Source organism: Anomaloglossus baeobatrachus, chromosome 10 (genome assembly GCF_048569485.1).
Source record: "Anomaloglossus baeobatrachus isolate aAnoBae1 chromosome 10, aAnoBae1.hap1, whole genome shotgun sequence".
Lineage (NCBI taxonomy): Eukaryota > Metazoa > Chordata > Amphibia > Anura > Aromobatidae > Anomaloglossus > Anomaloglossus baeobatrachus.
Window position 1 is genome coordinate 139702546 of NC_134362.1, and position 19321 is coordinate 139721866.

At 47.9% G+C, this 19321-nt stretch overlaps 1 protein-coding gene across 1 annotated transcript in view; it reads right to left on the reverse strand.

Annotated features, from left to right (window-relative positions):
- LOC142255197 (cytochrome P450 2J6-like) overlaps positions 1-19321 on the reverse strand; it is a 92749-nt gene that overhangs the window by 29820 nt on the left and 43608 nt on the right. The window contains exons 2-3 of the mRNA XM_075326696.1: positions 4838-5000; positions 4382-4534 (exon numbers count right to left, since the gene is read on the reverse strand). Coding sequence (XP_075182811.1) covers positions 4382-4534; positions 4838-5000 — 316 coding nt within the window. The remainder of the gene's footprint in view (positions 1-4381; positions 4535-4837; positions 5001-19321) is intronic.

The window sequence follows — 19321 nt, forward strand, 5'->3', positions numbered from 1 at the left end:
CCCTCTCTGTCTGTCTGTCTCCCTCTCTGTCTGTCTCCCTGTCTGTCTGTCTGTCTCCCTCTCTGTCTGTCTGTCTCCCTGTCTGTCTGTCTGTCTGTCTCCCTCTCTGTCTGTTTCTGTCTGTCTCCCTGTCTCTGTCTGTCTCCCTGTCTCTGTCTGTCTCCCTGTCTCTGTCTGTCTCCCTGTCTCTGTCTGTCTCCCTGTCTCTGTCTGTCTCTCTGTCTCCCTCTCTGTCTGTCTCCCTGTCTCTGTCTGTCTCCCTGTCTCTGTCTGTCTCTCTGTCTCCCTCTCTGTCTGTCTCCCTCTCTGCCTGTCTGTCTCCCTCTCTGCCTGTCTGTCTCCCTCTCTGCCTGTCTGTCTCCCTCTCTGTCTGTCTGTCTCCCTCTCTGTCTGTCTGTCTCCCTCTCTGCCTGTCTGTCTCCCTCTCTGCCTGTCTGTCTGTCTCCCTCTCTGCCTGTCTGTCTGTCTCCCTCTCTGCCTGTCTGTCTGTCTCCCTCTCTGCCTGTCTGTCTGTCTCCCTCTCTGTCTGCCTGTCTGTCTGTCTCCCTCTCTGTCTGTCTGTCTCCCTCCCTCTCTGTCTGTCTGTCTGTCTCCCTCTCTGCCTGTCTGTCTGTCTGTCTGTCTCCCTCTCTCTCTCTGTCTGCCTGTCTGTCTCCCTCTCTGTCTGTCTGTCTCCCTCTCTGTCTGTCTGTCTCCCTCTCTGTCTGTCTGTCTCCCTCTCTGTCTGTCTGTCTGTCTCCCTCTCTGTCTCCCTCTCTGTCTGTCTGTCTCCCTCTCTGTCTGCCTGTCTGTCTGTCTGTCTCCCTCTCTGTCTGCCTGTCTGTCTGTCTCCCTCTCTGTCTGTCTGTCTCCCTCCCTCTCTGTCTGTCTGTCTGTCTGTCTCCCTCCCTCTCTGCCTGTCTGTCTGTCTGTCTCCCTCTCTCTCTCTGTCTGCCTGTCTGTCTCCCTCTCTGTCTGCCTGTCTGTCTCCCTCTCTGTCTGCCTGTCTGTCTCACTCTCTGTCTGTCTGTCTCTCTCTCTGTCTGCCTGTCTGTCTGTCTGTCTCCCTCTCTGTCTGTCTCCCTCTCTGTCTGTCTGTCTCCCTCTCTGTCTGTCTGTCTCCCTCTCTGTCTGTCTGTCTCCCTCTCTGTCTGTCTGTCTCCCTCTCTGTCTGTCTGTCTCCCTCTCTGTCTGTCTCCCTGTCTGTCTGTCTGTCTCCCTGTCTGTCTGTCTGTCTCCCTCTCTGTCTGTCTGTCTCCCTCTCTGTCTGTCTGTCTCCCTGTCTGTCTGTTTCTGTCTGTCTCCCTGTCTCTGTCTGTCTCCCTGTCTCTGTCTGTCTCCCTGTCTCTGTCTGTCTCTCTGTCTCCCTCTCTGTCTGTCTCCCTGTCTCTGTCTGTCTCTCTGTCTCCCTCTCTGTCTGTCTCCCTCTCTGCCTGTCTGTCTCCCTCTCTGCCTGTCTGTCTCCCTCTCTGCCTGTCTGTCTCCCTCTCTGCCTGTCTGTCTCCCTCTCTGTCTGTCTGTCTCCCTCTCTGCCTGTCTGTCTGTCTCCCTCTCTGCCTGTCTGTCTGTCTCCCTCTCTGTCTGCCTGTCTGTCTGTCTCCCTCTCTGTCTGTCTGTCTCCCTCCCTCTCTGTCTGTCTGTCTGTCTCCCTCTCTGCCTGTCTGTCTGTCTGTCTGTCTCCCTCTCTCTCTCTGTCTGTCTGTCTGTCTCCCTCTCTCTCTCTGTCTGCCTGTCTGTCTCCCTCTCTGTCTGTCTGTCTCCCTCTCTGTCTGTCTGTCTCCCTCTCTGTCTGCCTGTCTGTCTGTCTCCCTCTCTGTCTGCCTGTCTGTCTGTCTCCCTCTCTGTCTGTCTGTCTGTCTGTCTCCCTCTCTGCCTGTCTGTCTGTCTCCCTCTCTGTCTGTCTGTCTGTCTGTCTCCCTCTCTGTCTGTCTGTCTGTCTGTCTCCCTCTCTGCCTGTCTGTCTGTCTCCCTCTCTGCCTGTCTGTCTGTCTCCCTCTCTGCCTGTCTGTCTGTCTCCCTCTCTGCCTGTCTGTCTGTCTCCCTCTCTGCCTGTCTGTCTGTCTCCCTCTCTGTCTGTCTGTCTGTCTCCCTGCCTGTCTGTCTGTCTCCCTGTCTGTCTGTCTCCCTCTCTGTCTGTCTGTCTCCCTCTCTGTCTGTCTGTCTCCCTCTGTCTGTCTGTCTCCCTCTCTGTCTGTCTGTCTCCCTCTCTGTCTGTCTGTCTCCCTCTCTGTCTGTCTGTCTCCCTCTCTGTCTGTCTGTCTCCCTCTCTGTCTGTCTGTCTCCCTCTCTGTCTGTCTGTCTCCCTCTCTCTCTCTGTCTGCCTGTCTGTCTGTCTGTCTCCCTCTCTGTCTGTCTGTCTGTCTCCCTCTCTGCCTGTCTCCCTCTCTGTCTGCCTGTCTGTCTGTCTGTCTCCCTCTCTGTCTGTCTGTCTGTCTGTCTCCCTCTCTGCCTGTCTGTCTGTCTCCCTCTCTGCCTGTCTGTCTGTCTCCCTCTCTGCCTGTCTGTCTGTCTCCCTCTCTGTCTGTCTGTCTGTCTCCCTCTCTGCCTGTCTGTCTGTCTCCCTCTCTGCCTGTCTGCCTGTCTCCCTCTCTGCCTGTCTGCCTGTCTCCCTCTCTGCCTGTCTCCCTCTCTGCCTGTCTCCCTCTCTGCCTGTCTCCCTCTCTGCCTGTCTCCCTGTCTCCCTCTCTGCCTGTCTCCCTGTCTCCCTCTCTGCCTGTCTCCCTGTCTCCCTCTCTGCCTGTCTCCCTCTCTGCCTGTCTCCCTCTCTGCCTGTCTCCCTCTCTGCCTGTCTCCCTCTCTGCCTGTCTCCCTCTCTGCCTGTCTCCCTCTCTGCCTGTCTCCCTCTCTGCCTGTCTCCCTCTCTGCCTGTCTCCCTCTCTGCCTGTCTCCCTCTCTGCCTGTCTCCCTCTCTGCCTGTCTCCCTCTCTGCCTGTCTCCCTCTCTGCCTGTCTCCCTCTCTGCCTGTCTCCCTCTCTGCCTGTCTCCCTCTCTGCCTGTCTCCCTCTCTGCCTGTCTCCCTCTCTGCCTGTCTCCCTCTCTGCCTGTCTCCCTCTCTGCCTGTCTCCCTCTCTGCCTGTCTCCCTCTCTGCCTGTCTCCCTCTCTGCCTGTCTCCCTCTCTGCCTGTCTCCCTCTCTGCCTGTCTCCCTCTCTGCCTGTCTCCCTCTCTGCCTGTCTCCCTCTCTGCCTGTCTCCCTCTCTGCCTGTCTCCCTCTCTGCCTGTCTCCCTCTCTGCCTGTCTCCCTCTCTGCCTGTCTCCCTCTCTGTCTGTCTCCCTCTCTGTCTGTCTCCCTCTCTGTCTGTCTCCCTCTCTGTCTGTCTCCCTCTCTGTCTGTCTCCCTCTCTGTCTGTCTCCCTCTCAGTCTGTCTCCCTCTCAGTCTGTCTCCCTCTCAGTCTGTCTCCCTCTCAGTCTGTCTCCCTCTCAGTCTGTCTCCCTCTCAGTCTGTCTCCCTCTCAGTCTGTCTCCCTCTCAGTCTGTCTCCCTCTCAGTCTGTCTCCCTCTCAGTCTGTCTCCCTCTCGGTCTGTCTCCTTCTCTGTGTTTCTGTGTGCCTGTCTCTATGTGTCTGGGTCTCTGTGTGTCTCTCTGTGTCTATGTCTCTGTGTGTCTCTGTATCAATCCCTGTGTCTCTGTGTGTATCTCTGTGTGTGTGTCTGTGTCTCTATGTGCCTCTGTGTGTGTCTGTCTCTGTATGTTTCTGTGTGTCTCTGTCTCTACTGAAATCATTAACTCACACATAAGCTTCATTAATTGGATTAATTGTTAATTGTAATAATCGTACTTATGAACTTGTGTCTATGTATGTATGGAGCTGCAGATTTGACATTATCTTTCCCTTCTACAAGATTGTGTGTTTAATGTTTGTTGGGGAGGGGAGGGTTGGGAGGGGGGCAGAGGCAGGGTAGCCTCTATTGTTTTTTTGGCTATAACTTGAAAAACTTTAATAAAAAGATTTCATTAAAAAAAAAGTTTTTTGTTGCCTATAGTAACCCATCACAGCTTATATTAACCCTAAAACGCATACCTGGGGCCTCGCAGGTCTACTAGGTTACTTATTTTCTATGGTAGATTTCTATGGTTGCGCGTTCTAGGGTTAATGACCTGTAGCTCTAAACTCCATTGACTTTAACGTAAGCAGGATTTTTGGCTAATAATTGTAAAGTGCAAGGTTAAAATTGTGCCCTCAAAACATAGTCTGTGACGTTCCCTGAGTCAAATGAGGTGTTTGTGCAAAATGTCGTGATTGTAAATGCAACGGTGCAAATTAATTTAGCGGATATACACACATATACACACACATACATACATACATACATACATACATACACTCAGCTTTATATTTTAGACCTGTGAAATTGGTTAATAATTAAACCATTATAACAGACATGTATAGATCAGACGTACCTTTATTTTTCTTAAATTCCTCATTAAGGTGCACACTTTCCTCACAAATTCTTTCCTCCATGGACTTTTTACCTAGCCCAAAGTTCCGTAGGGTCGATATGGTGAAACGTCTATGCTCCTTCCATTCCCTCCCATAGGGAGCAATAACTATCCCTGGATGAAGTAACAAAATGTATTTTATATTTAAAAGAATAACAAACAATTTACATATTTTAAAAATACAGACAAGTTAACTAAAAAATGGATTACATCAAAATTGTCATATGTGAATTACATTGATAGTTATAAGAATCAAATTACTCTCTTTTATGCTCATATTTTATATTACTATTGCTTACGTAGCTGTTCTGTAGAATGATCATTAACATGATCTGTAACATGTATAGAATTATCTATTATCGATACTCATTATTCTAAACGAACCAGAAATATCAGAAGAGTCCATGAAGCACTTACCTTTTATACCGGAGATGACTTGTGATATCCTATTCTGAGGTCTGTCCGCAAACTCAACACCTTTAGTCACAAGAACTTCTTTAAGGTCTTTAAATCCTCGTACCACCACAGCTGGAGTAAATCCTAGAGAGAGACCGTAAACTGGACCATATTTCTCCGAAAACTGACCAAGGAGTAAAAATAGTGTTTAGTGAAGAAGGTAGATAAAACACAACCTTCTCATAATATAACTGGGCATTCGTAACATTCAATGGTCTACGACAATGTGAGTTAAGAAAAAACTAATCTTTTAGAGCTTATTACAAGAAGAGAGCTGAAAAACATCAGTGTGTTTACCATATAATATAAGTAATTGTCTTATTGCAACTCCATGGTGCCAAATGTTGACCTGAGTAGTAACTTGGTTCTAGGGTTAAATAATTTTACTAGTAGTCAATAAGATACATTGACCAGTTCATTTGACCTTCTTCTGAACTGGCAAGTATATTTGTTTGAAATTGCTGAAATGTTTTGTTGTTCTTTTTTTTTAACAAGGCATAGACTCTTTCTTTTTATTCAAGTCTTTTTTTTTTTTGTTATCGGCTTCCGTGCAAGGCAAAAAAATATCAGGAAGAAACCATGTAATAAATATAATCAACAGGAAAACATTTAACAAAAGTAACACCTATAAAAATGTGTGAGAGAGAATTTACAGACATAAAGGGAAGCGGTCTGGATAATCTATTCTGTTACCCCCTAAACGTTTTACATTGTCATGTCACTCTCTGAAAATAAAGTCGGCCATACCTTTACTCTTGCTCTCTGAATCTTTGAATTAAAGATTGCTGGTTCAATGCAGGCAGATGTAGCTTAAAGGGACTCTGTCAGCAGGTTTCTGCAATGTAACCTGAAGACAGCATATTGGCAGAGATAAAACAGACAGTTGAGCCCTGTGTCTGTTATTTCAGTCTTTTTTTTAATTACCTGCAATGTTATCTTAAGCCTGTTATCACTATCATTAGTGGGTCTCAGCAGCCTGAGCTCTAGTCCTACTCCGCCTACCTCTGTGATTAGAATCTTCTATCTATGGAAATATAAACTGAAAGCCTGGTGGCGGCGGAGGCAGCTCCCAGAGCTGTGCTACATACCAAATATAAAATCTCAGTGTCAGAACGGCTGCACAAAAATGAGTGATACATAGTTGAACTCAGGGCTTCTTTACCTACATCATGCTACTCTCAGATGAGGTAGCAAAAACCTGCTGACAGATTCCCCTAAGTGCCGTGGGCATGTGAAAGCACTTCTCAAGCGTCTGCCTCGCTGGCTTTATTAACCATCCATCCTTAACATCTTCTGCTTGACTGACACCCACTGGCTTGACAATCAGTCAGCTATTAGTTAAGCAGAGGAGGGGGGGAACTGGGCAAGGAATAGAGGAGGAGGCACTTCCTTTGCATATGCATTAAATTTTGCAGTGATTTTGCAGCAAGAAGCAATAGATTTCTTCAGGAAAGGTATTGATGATTAGAGATGAGCGAACCGGTCGCGGTTCGGCTCGAGGTTGGTTCGCCGAACGGACCTCCCGTTCGAGTTCGGTTCGTCGAACGTTCGACGAACCGAACTCGAACTGCATAGGAAACAATGGCAGGCAATCACAAACACAGAAAAACACCTAGAAAACACCCTCAAAAGGTGTCCAAAAGGTCACAAACAACTCACAACACATGGGAAAGTGACAAGGACATATACTCATGCGAAAACAAAAGAGCTGGACAAGGAAAAAGAGGAGGACACACAGATATATGAGTATATGCAAGGAAACATGCCATTATTGTGCAACTTGAGCCCTGCTCATTCTTGGCTTCCAATCTTGATAAATTGCCTGAGCTCGCCACGTACGTCTTGGGGATCTTGTCGTGTCCTGCAGCCAGCGTTCTCTCGGAACCTGTCTTCAGTGCTGCTGTGGGTCTGCTGGCAGATAAGCACACGTGTCTGTCCACTGACAATGTGGACATGGCTCTCAGAGGACTTTTCTTCCCCGGGGTCAGCCAGGGGACGGGAAAGGCACGCGTATTTTTGAGAGTGCTTCATGCAAAGCATCTTTTTCTTTTTCAAAAGGGGGCTCAACCGATGCCAGTCAAGTGGGGTGTGTGTGGCCCAGTGAGTGGCAACGAGGGAGACTGTGGTTGGAGTCCCCTCGCTGTGTTTCTAAAAGAACCAAGATGAACAAGTCATGGCTCTCAGAGGACTTTTCTTCCCTGGGGTCAGCCAGGGGACGGGAAAGGCACGCGTATTTTTGAGAGTGCTTCATGCAAAGCATCTTTTTCTTTTTCAAAAGGGGGCTCAACCGATGCCAGTCAAGTGGGGCGTGTGTGGCCCAGTGAGTGGCAACGAGGGAGACTGTGGTTGGAGTCCCCTCGCTGTGTTTCTAAAAGAACCAAGATGAACAAGTCATGGCTCTCAGAGGACTTTTCTTCCCCGGGGTCAGCCAGGGGACGGGAAAGGCACGCGTATTTTTGAGAGTGCTTCATGCAAAGCATCTTTTTCTTTTTCAAAAGGGGGCTCAACCGATGCCAGTCAAGTGGGGTGTGTGTGGCCCAGTGAGTGGCAACGAGGGAGACTGTGGTTGGAGTCCCCTCGCTGTGTTTCTAAAAGAACCAAGATGAACAAGTCATGGCTCTCAGAGGACTTTTCTTCCCCGGGGTCAGCCAGGGGACGGGAAAGGCACGCGTATTTTTGAGAGTGCTTCATGCAAAGCATCTTTTTCTTTTTCAAAAGGGGGCTCAACCGATGCCAGTCAAGTGGGGTGTGTGTGGCCCAGTGAGTGGCAACGAGGGAGACTGTGGTTGGAGTCCCCTCGCTGTGTTATACATGCTTTTAGAAGGGCATGACATGGCTTGGAGGTTGACTTTCATAAAATGCAAACTGTTGGCTACCAAAATGCTGCCTTTCCAACAACTGTGGTTATAGGCAATGAGGAACATACTGATGAAGATGAGACGCAGATACCCGATTGGGATGACAACTTAAATATTCGGTCAGGGCAAGAAGAAACTCGGTCTGAGGGGGAGGGGAGTGCAAACACAACAATTGATGATGAAGTTCTAGATCCCACCTACTGTCAACCCACAGTCAGACACTCGAGGAGGTAAATAGAGGCGGTGGAGGAGGATGCAACCGACGTCGAAGTAACCTGGCGCCTTCCTGGACACAGTCGGAGCACTGGTAGCACGTCTACAACTGCATCCTCAGCCACCACTCTGCCTCTGAGCATTATTCGGGGTGGATCAACAGGTCGCATGGCCTCTAAGCCTTGCCTAGCCTGGTCCATTTTTGACATAAAAAAAGATCGGCCAAATTATGTGATCTGTAACATTTGCCATGGTTATCTTAGTAGAGGTCAAAACCTCAGCAGTTTGACAACTTCTTCCATGAATCGTCACATGAATAAATATCATATGGCCTGGTGGGAAGCTCACCGTGCTGCAATGCGGCCTAGTGGAGCCAACCATCCACCGCCTGCCCCTTCCAGGGCATCCGCGCGCTCGTCATCTTCTAGGACTGTGGGGACAGCTGTCACACCTGTTTTTCCACCCACAACTTCCACCACTGTAACCGCAACAGGCAGTTTGCTTGGTAGGTCGTCAGTTGGTTTGGAAGGGGAAACAAGTGAGTGTGTACAGCTCTCTCAGACATCGATAGCACCAACTTTGGATGAAGGCAACATCATGTCTCCGCCTGCACTTTCCTCCCAAAGCTGCATTTTTCCAGGGACACCCTACTCAACACCGTCTACACACAGCAGCCAGATCTCTGTCCCTCAGATGTGGTCAAATAAAAGGCCACTTCCTTCGACCCATGACAAAGCGAAGAGGTTGACTCTATCCCTCTGTAAGCTGTTGGCTACAGAAATGCTGCCTTTCCGCCTAGTGGACACACAGGATTTTAGAGACCTTATATCTGTCGCTGTGCCCCAGTACCAGATGCCTAGTCGCCACTACTTCTCTAAGAAAGGTGTGCCCGCGCTACACCAGCATGTCGCACACAATATCACCGCTTCCTTGAGAAACTCTGTGTGTGAACGGGTGAATTTCAGCACCGATACTTGGACCAGTAAGCATGGACAGGGACGTTACATGTCGCTGACTGGGCACTGGGTAACTATGGTGATAGATGGTGAAGGGTCTGCTGCACAAGTCTTGCCGTCCCCACGACTTGTGTGTCAATCCTCTGTCTGTCCAAGTTCCGCCACTGCTTCTGCATCCTCCACCTCATCTGGGTCCTCCACCTCCGCCCCAAGCCTGCCTGGTCAGGCCACCAGCGTTCTCACTGCGCAGAAGGAATCACGCACCCCTCATTACTATGCTGGCAGCAGAGCGCAACAGCATCAGGCGGTCTTTAGCTTGACATGTCTTGGGAATAAGAGTCACACAGCTGAGGAGTTGTGGTCAGCTCTGCGGTCCGAGTTTAATAAATGGTTGTCTCCACTCAACCTGCAGCCTGGTAAGGCCGTGTGCGACAATGCTGCAAACCTGGGTGCGGCCCTTCGCCTGGGCAAGGTGACACACGTGCCTTGTATGGCTCACGTGTTGAACCTTGTTGTCCAGCAATTTTTAACACACTATCCCGGCCTAGATGGCCTTCTGACCAGGGCACGGAAACTGTCTGCAGTGCTCACTTCCGCCGTTCAAGCGCCGCAGCTGAGCGACTTGCATCGCTCCAGAAGTCTTTCGGCCTGCCGGTTCATCGCCTGAAATGCGATGTGGCGACACGCTGGAATTCAACTCTCCACATGTTACAGCGACTGTGGCAGCACCGCAGAGCCCTGGTGCAATACGTCATGACGTATAGCCTGGGCCAACGAGATGCAGAGGTGGGGCAGATCACCCTTATGGAGTGATCTCAGATCACGGACCTATGCACCCTTCTGCACAGTTTCGACATGGCGACGAATATGTTTAGCGCTGACAATGCCATTATCAGCATGACGATTACAGTCATTTACATGCTGGAGCACACGCTAAACACTATTCGGAGTCAGGGGGTGGGACAACAGGAAGGGGAGGAACTACAGGAGGATTCATATGCGCAAGACACAACAACATCACCAAGGTCCAGACGTTCATCATCACCAACGCGGCAGGCATGGGACCATGGGGGACAGGGATCAACAAGGGCGCATGGTAGCAGGCGAGATGTTGAGGAAGGTGCAGGAGGACATGAAGATATGGAGGACGAACTGTCCATGGACATGGAAGACTCAGCTGATGAGGGGGACCTTGGTCAAATTTAAGTTGAAAGAGGTTGGGGGGAGATGACAGAGGAAGAAAGAACGGTTAGCACCTCTATGCCACAAACACAGCGTGGACTTGGTCCGCATGGCTGCGCAAGACACATGAGTGCCTTCTTGTTGCACTACCTCCAACATGACCCTCGTATTGTCAAAATTAGAAGTGATGATGACTACTGGCTTGCCACACTATTAGATCCCCGGGACAAGTCCAAATTTTGTGACATAATTCCACCCATAGAAAGGGACGCACGTATGCAGGAGTATCAGCAGAAGCTGTTACTCGATCTTAGCTCGGCTTTTCCACCAAACAACCGTGCAGGTGAAGGGAGTGATTCTCCCAGTTGTAACTTGACAAACATGGGACGGCCTCGTCATCTTCAACAGTCTACCCGTACCAGTAGGACCGTATCTGGTGCTGGTAACAGCAATTTTATGGAATCTTTTCATAATTTTTTTAGACCCTCCTTTGCAAGGCCACCAGAGACATCAAGTGTGTCACATAGTCAACGGATGGAGAGGATGATACAGGAGTATCTCCAAATGAACATCGATGCAATGACTTTGCAAATGGAGCCTTGCTCCTTTTGTGCTTCAAATCTAGAAAAATGTCAAGAGCTCTCCAGTTACGCCTTGAAGATTTTGTCGTGTCCAGCTGCCAGCGTTGTCTCTGAACGTGTCTTCAGTGCTGCTGGGTGTGTGCTGACAGATAAGCGCACGCGTCTGTCCAGTGACAATGTGGACAGACTGACGTTCATCAAAATGAACAAGTCATGGATCCAGAAGGAATTTACTACCCCTGTGTCATCCTGGGGAGAGTAAATGCTTGTGGATTTGGAATGTGCTTGATGCAAATCAAAACATCCTGTTTGCAACTAGGGCACAAGTCCTGCCACTGATGGGGTGTCTGTGTGCCCAATTTGGGGAAAAAAGGTAGACTCCGCTTGGAGTAACCCTTGCTTGCTGTGTTTTTTAAAAATGATACAAGATGAACAGATCTGAAGGCAAGATGAAGGCAACATCATGTCTCCGCCTGCACTTTTCTCACAAACCTGCATTTTTCCAGGGACACCCTACTCAACACCGTCTACAGACAGCAGCCAGATCTCTGTCCCTCAGATGTGGTCAAATAAAAGGCCACTTACTGCGACCCATGACAAAGCTAAGTGGTTGACTCTATCCCTCTGTAAGCTGTTGGCTACCGAAATGCTGCCTTTACGCGTAGTGGACACACAGGATTTTACAGACCTTATGTCTGTCGCTGTGCCCCAGTACCAGATGCCCAATCACCACTGCTTCTCCAAGAAAAGCATGCCCGCGCTACACCAGCATGTCGCACACAACATCACCACTTCCTTGAGAAAATCTGTGTGCGACAGGGTGCATTTCAACACAGATACTTGGACCAGTAAGCATAGACAGGGTCATTACATGTCACTGACTGGGCACTGGCAAACTATGGTGAGAGATGGAGAAGGGTCTGCTGTACAAGTCTTGCCGTCCCCACGAGTTGTTTCAATCCTTGTTCTGTATGTAGAAGTTAATACACTGCTTCTGCCTCTTCAACCTCGTGTGGGTCCTCTACCTTGGCGCAAACCCTGTGTGGTCAGGCCACCCTTCCTTGCAACTGCGCACAAGGACTACCACACACCTCCTTACTATGCTGGCAGCAGAGCTCAATGCCATCAGGCGGTCAAAGTTTTACTTTGAAATGTATGGGAAATGTGAGTCACACCGCTATTACAGAGAATAGTAGTCAGGCAGGGTCAAAACATTGATTGAGGAACAGGAACAGAATGGGACGGCCAGGAAAGAATCAGAAAACAAGCAGAGGTGAAATGCGTATCGGCCAACAAGGTACATAAACAGCAAGCAGGAAAAGTAGTCAGGTAACAAGCACACAAAATCATAAAACTGAACTGGGGGTAAAATTAACCAGAGGTTCATAGCTATGTCTGGCAGTGGTCTGCAGACAGGATGGGCATAAAAAAGGGTGTGGTGTCTTCCCATTGGTTGTAGCTGAATGATGGTATTTCATCTGTGAGATACCCACCAGCTACATTCAGCCAGAGATTCTGCATCTGTCAAGGTAATGCAGCCCAGTGGGTGAGCATAACCTGCGTCCACCTGCGCCGCTGGCATCGACTACTCTCCCATCATCAGCACTATTCATGAAAGGAACACGTTGTCACCTGGCGACCGGAGTACAAATTGACGGAGCGGACTCCGTTGGTGACTTAACAGCCGTGTGCGGCAATGATGCAAACCTGGCTGCGGGCCATCCTCAGGGCAATGTGACACACGTGCCTTTTAGGGCTCACGTGTTGAACCGAATTCGCCAGCAATTTTTAAAACACCATCACGGCCTACATGGCCTTGTGCAGTGGGCACGCTCGCTATGTGCTCACTTCCATCGTGCGCACACAGCAGCTCAACAACTTTCATCACTCCGGAAGTCTTAGGGTCTGGCAGTTAAACGCCGTAAATGCGATGTTTCGACACGCAGGAATTGGAATCTGCACATGTTGCAGCGTGTGTGGAAGCACCGCAGAGCCCTGCTGAAATACGGTAAGACATATAGCCTGGGATAACTTGATCCAGAGGTGGTGCAGATCACGCTGCTGGAGTGGTGTCAGATCAAGGACCTATGCACCCTGCTACACAGTTTTGAAATGTCGACGAAGATGTTTAGCACTGGCAATGTCATTCTCAGCGTGACAATTCTGGTCATCTACATGATGGAGCACACTGTAATTATTATTCGGAGTCAGGTGTTGGGACAAGAGGAAGGGGAGGAAGTACAGGAGGAGTCATATGCGGAAGGGATAACAAGATCTACGAGGTCCAGATGGTCAGCGGCACCTATGCGGCATTCATGGTGAGGGAGAGGGATTAACAAGGGCGCATAGTATCAGCAAAAAGTGTTGATGAAAGTGCAGGAGCCCATGAAGAAATGGAGGATGAACTGGCGATGGGCATGGAAGACTCAGCAGATGAGTGAGAGCTTGCTCACATTTCGGTTGTGCGAGGTTGGGGGGAGAGGGCAGAGGAAGGATGCACGATTCTCACCTCTCTGCCACCAACACACCAAGGACTTGGTCCTCCTGGATGCACAAGACACATGAGCGCCTTCTTGCTGCACTACCTACATGACCCTCGGATTGTATGAATTTGAACTAATCCTGAATACTGGGTTGCCACACTGTTAGATCCCCGGTACAAGACAAAATTTGGCGAACTAATTCCTGCCATAGAAATAGACGCACGTATACAGGAGTATCTGCAGAATGTGGTACGCAATCTTAGATCTACTTGTCCACTAAACACCAGTGCTGCACAGAGTGAATCTCAACGCTTTGTCATGGATAGGAGGAAATGGTCTTTTACTTGTCCACATCGGAGGGACCGAGGGATGGCTGCTGTGCTGAGATGGCGTTGAGTACGGTGTCCCTGCACAGTTGCACTTTTGGTCATATCCCAAAATGAGTTGAAAAAGGACAGATGCTGTTGGAAAGGGGAACAGGTGTGTTGGAAAGGGGAAAAAAGTTTTGGTCCGTGGATTTGGTGGTTAAGCAACTGTAACATTTGCTGAAGAAACAACATCTGTTACAGTGGGACTGGCAGATTTGGATAAAGTGGTATATAATCTGTGACCGCTATATAACGAAAATTAATAAGAAAAGAAAGAGAAAGGTATATATCCCCATCAGCAGTCAGTGTCCACCGTGCTCCCAGTTGGAAAAGGAGAGGTTGGCAACTTGAAGGTTTGGTGGAGGATACAGAGCTGTGTGGCTATGAAACTAATAGTAGCCTGAACCGAGTTAGACGCCATTCGGATCTGGAGACTGTGAGCCCTGTTAGCGTCACAGGGTCCACATGCCCACCCAGCCCAGGAACTCCCTGTTAACAACACAGGGGCCATTGAGTACGCTGACCGTGTGCGTAGGGGCCACACCTGTGGACAGCAGGCGCATCAGCAGCAGCAGGCCTGTTAATGCCACTGGGCTGCACAAGCAGGACTGTTAGGACAGGAGCTGGTCTTAACCGTTCTGCGTTACCAACTGTGGTGGTGGCCTGCATCCACCACCCGATCCCTGCCTACCTCTGGCCTAAAGCCGCAATGGGTTCAACACATGGAGGTGTGCTCTTTCGGAGCATAATAGAAGACTGCGCACCTCCTTGTTGGCTCCAGCCCCTTTTATAACCTGGGTCCGCCCCAAACCAGGGTGAACCACAATGCACCTCCTGGAGACAAAAGTAGAGTGACACGTCATGAGTGGCATAACTAGCGTCCTATTTGGAAACGCAACTTCAATGATGACCTCATGGCTGCCATGACCCAAACACCTCACCAGTCATCGTCTGAGCATCAATAATGCGGTGACAAGTCATAGGTGTGGGCCTCTGCAAGCCATTTGGGAGGACACCTGATGCCCTGTGGTCTATATGGGACCCCCACATCAGGGCCAGGGCCAAAGAGTTCATTACCGGACCTAGTCTCTGATGCAGGAAGTGCCTGAGCATGCTCAGTAGCATGAAATACAGTCTCTGAAAAAAGACTATCAGCTTTAGCATGGTGTCTATGCCCAAAACAGGACTTATACCCGGCACGGAATGCAAGAACCTGTGCAAAGAGGCTTTTCACACTTAGTGTGGGAGCATGCGCTGTATCCCGAAATGAAAACTTAGCGTCAGGAATGGCACAGTCAGGCTGAGCATACTCACTAGGCGAAACACTGTAATTATGCTGCAGCTGGGGTACATCGGCACACGCATGCGCACTAGCTGCCTCTCCACACTTAGACGTGGAGGGGAAATTTGTCTTGGAGATGCTGTCTATGAACAGAAGGAAAAGCTAAAGGAAGCCTGACTTTCTATCCCTCCGAATTATGAAATGCAGCAATGAATTCCATGAGTTTGCTATAACATTAGCGTAGCAAAATGTGCATGAGGGTGTGATGTAGAGGTGCTAGAAATAGCTTGTCACCAGTGGGGCACTAATGGAATACAACAGCCAGTTCTATGATGCCACAAAATGGCAGTATTTTGTGCTATCATTATAGCTTATTAAAAACAGAGCACGAGGTTGTCATGCAGAGGTGCTGCACATAGATTTGCAGTAGTGTGAATTGACAAAAGTACAATAGCCACGTTTAGGATACAACTAGGTACAGTGAGTGTTTGCTAGTATAATGGCGGAGTTTAAAAAAGTTTGAGTGTGCAATGCAGGCAGATGTCCTGCAAATAACGTTCCAATACTGTGAATTGACAAAAGTACAATAGCCACGTTTAGGATACAACTAGGTACAGTGAGTGTTTGCTAGTATAATGGCTGAGTTTAAAAAAGTTTGAGTGTGCAAGGCAGGCAGATGTCCTGCAAATAACGTTCCAATACTGTGAATTGACAAAAGTACAATAGCCACGTTTAGGATACAACTAGGTACAGTGAGTGTTTGCTAGTATAATGGCTGAGTTTAAAAAAGTTTGAGTGTGCAATGCAGGCAGACGTGCTGCAAATAACGTTCCAATACTGTGAATTGACAAAAGTACAATAGCCACGTTTAGGATACAACTAGGTACAGTGAGTGTTTGCTAGTATAATGGCTGAGTTTAAAAAAGTTTGAGTGTGCAAGGCAGGCAGATGTCCTGCAAATAACGTTCCAATACTGTGAATTGACAAAAGTACAATAGCCACGTTTAGGATACAACTAGGTACAGTGAGTGTTTGCTAGTATAATGGCTGAGTTTAAAAAAGTTTGAGTGTGCAATGCAGGCAGACGTGCTGCAAATAACGTTCCAATACTGTGAATTGACAAAAGTACAATAGCCACGTTTAGGATACAACTAGGTACAGTGAGTGTTTGCTAGTATAATGGCTGAGTTTAAAAAAGTTTGAGTGTGCAAGGCAGGCAGATGTCCTGCAAATAACGTTCCAATACTGTGAATTGACAAAAGTACAATAGCCACGTTTAGGATACAACTAGGTACAGTGAGTGTTTGCTAGTATAATGGCTGAGTTTAAAAAAGTTTGAGTGTGCAATGCAGGCAGACGTGCTGCAAATAACGTTCCAATACTGTGAATTGACAAAAGTACAATAGCCACGTATAGGATGCCACTAGGTACACTGAGTGTTTGCTAGTATAATGGCTTCGTTATAATTAGTTGGAGTGTGCAACGCAGGCAGATGCGCTCTGCAAATGTCTTGGCACTAGTGGGACTATAGCAAAGTCCAATAGCCACGTATAGGATGCCACTAGGTACACTGAGTGTTTGCTAGTAAAATTGCTTAGTTTAAAAAAGTTGTAGTGTGCAATGCAGGCAGACGTGCTCTGCAAATGTCTTTGCACTAGTGGGACTATAGCAAAGTCCAATAGCCACGTATAGGATTCCACTAGGTACACTGAGTGTTTGCTAGTAAAATTGCTTAGTTTAAAAAAGTTGTAGTGTGCAATGCAGGCAGACGTGCTCTGCAAATGTCTTTGCACTAGTGGGACTATAGCAAAGTCCAATAGCCACGTATAGGATGCCACTAGGTACACTGAGTGTTTGCTAGTAAAATTGCTTAGTTTAAAAAAGTTGTAGTGTGCAATGCAGGCAGATGTGCTCTGCTAATGTCTTTGCACTAGTGGGACTATAGCAAAGTCCAATAGCCACGTTTAGGATGCCACTAGGTACACTGAGTGTTTGCTAGTATAACTGCTTACTTAGAATGAGTTGGAGTGTGCAACGCAGGCAGATGCGCTCTGCAAATGTTTTGGCACTAGTGGGACTATAGCAAAGTCCAATAGCCACGTATAGGATGCCACTAGGTACACTGAGTGTTTGCTAGTATAATGGCTTCGTTATAATTAGTTGGAGTGTGCAACGCAGGCAGATGCGCTCTGCAAATGTCTTTGCACTAGTGGGACTATAGCAAAGTCCAATAGCCACGTATAGGATGCCACTAGGTACACTGAGTGTTTGCTAGTAAAATTGCTTAGTTTAAAAAAGTTGTAGTGTGCAATGCAGGCAGATGTGCTCTGCTAATGTCTTTGCACTAGTGGGACTATAGCAAAGTCCAATAGCCACGTTTAGGATGCCACTAGGTACACTGAGTGTTTGCTAGTATAATGGCTTACTTAGAATGAGTTGGAGTGTGCAACGCAGGCAGATGCGCTCTGCAAATGTTTTGGCACTAGTGGGACTATAGCAAAGTCCAATAGCCACGTATAGGATGCCACTAGGTACACTGAGTGTTTGCTAGTATAATGGCTTAGTTAGAATGAGTTGGAGTGTGCAGAGGACAAGAGGGTACAGTGGCAGGATTGTGGTGCTCTGGGTAGAGGAATGGAAGCCTGCCTTTCTATTCCCTCCTAATGGTGAAATGCAGGGAGGAAATCCCTGACCTGGGCTACACAGACGCTGTTGCTGTTTGCAGGACCCGTCACTTATGGCTCTCTGACCCTGCCGCTTTGAGCCCTTAAAAGGACTGCTAGAATGTGCTCTCCCTAAGCTGTCTAACGCTGTGTATGCAGCGCATACAGCTGTATCGGCTATAGGACTCAGGAGGACGGAGCTGCGACACTGATGTCTGACACCAAAGACGCAGAAGGCAGATAATGGCGTTCGTGAAGAAAATGTCCGGTTTTATAATGCAGGGACATGTGACATGCAGATCCTATCACACATGCCGTTGCTTCTCTGGCTCAAAGTCCACTTAGGTGTGTGTGTGTGTCTGTGATTGGCTGACATGCTGGCCCGCCCCACAAGACGCGCGCGCTTAGGGAAGGAAGACAAGAAAAAAAAAAAAAAATGGCGATCGCCATTATAGAAACAGCAGTGATCTGAAGGCGCTGTTCACGCACACTATACACTGAAATGTGATAATAGTTTGATTCACAGAGTGACTTACACTATTACAGCAGAAACCAAGCTAGGATTTAGCTGTTTTTTGGCTGCTAGAACCGTTCTCGAACGTTTCTAGAACTATCGAGCTTTTGCAAAAAGCTCGAGTTCTAGTTCGATCTAGAACATGCCCCAAAATCACTCGAGCCGCGAACTGGAGAACCACGAACCACGAACCGCGCTCAACTCTATTGATGATATTAATTAGAGAGCAATATGAGCGTAAAAGCAGTTTAGGGGGGAGGATGGGGTAGATCGTTCTGACAGACCGCCTTTTTAGATTTCTTCCAGCTTGGTGCAGCATTGTCTGTCAAAATTGAAAGTGCTCAACTATCTAGTGTCATCTTGATCATCCTATGCTCACCTGAATGTAGATAATCCACTAACAACGTGTACAGTGCCTTGCAAAAGTATTTATGCCCTTGGCTTTTTTACCTATTTTGTTACATCACAACCTGTGTTTAAATAATTTTGAAATCCGACTTGTGTGTGATGCATCAGCACTAAAAAGGTTAAGGTGGGGAAATGAAGGTGAAAAAAATAGGCAAAAATTAAGTTTATGGGATGAAATACACAAAAATTGCCATGTGCATATGTATTCACCCCTTTTTCTGTGAAGTTCCTGAAAATTTCTGGTGCATACAATTACCTTCATAAGTCACATGCTTAGTGACAGGAAGTCCACAGTTGTGCAATCTGTCACATTGGCTGTGAGTATATACACACCTTTTCTGAAAGGCCACAGAGGCTCTAAACACCATTTACACATTTACCACAAGCAAGAGGCCCCACTAACCAAACAACACCATGAAGACCAAGGAGATCTTGAAACAAGTCAGGGACAAAGTGGTGAGAAGTACAGGTCAGGGTTGGTTTCTAAAAATATATCCCAATCTCTGATGATCCCCCAGAGCACCATCATCAAAGCCATTATCATCAAATGGTAAGAACATGATACCACAACAAACCTGCCAAGATAGGACCGCCCACCAAAACTCTCAGACCAAGCAAGGAGGGCATTAATCAGGGAGGCAGTACAGAGAACAAAAGGTAACACTGAAGGAGTTGCAGAGATCCCCAAGCAGAGACTGGAGTATCTGTCCATACGTCCACAATGAGCCGTACAGTCCACGGAGCTGGAATTTATGAAAGAGTGCCTAGAAAAAAGCCTTTACTTATAGCCAAAAATTGGAAGGCTCATTTTGATCTTGCCAAAATAAATATGTAAGACTCACCAAATGTATGGAAAAAGATGCTGTAGTCAGATGAGACCCAGATTGAATATTTTGGCCACCAAGATAAATGCTATGTCTGGCACCAAAACAACACA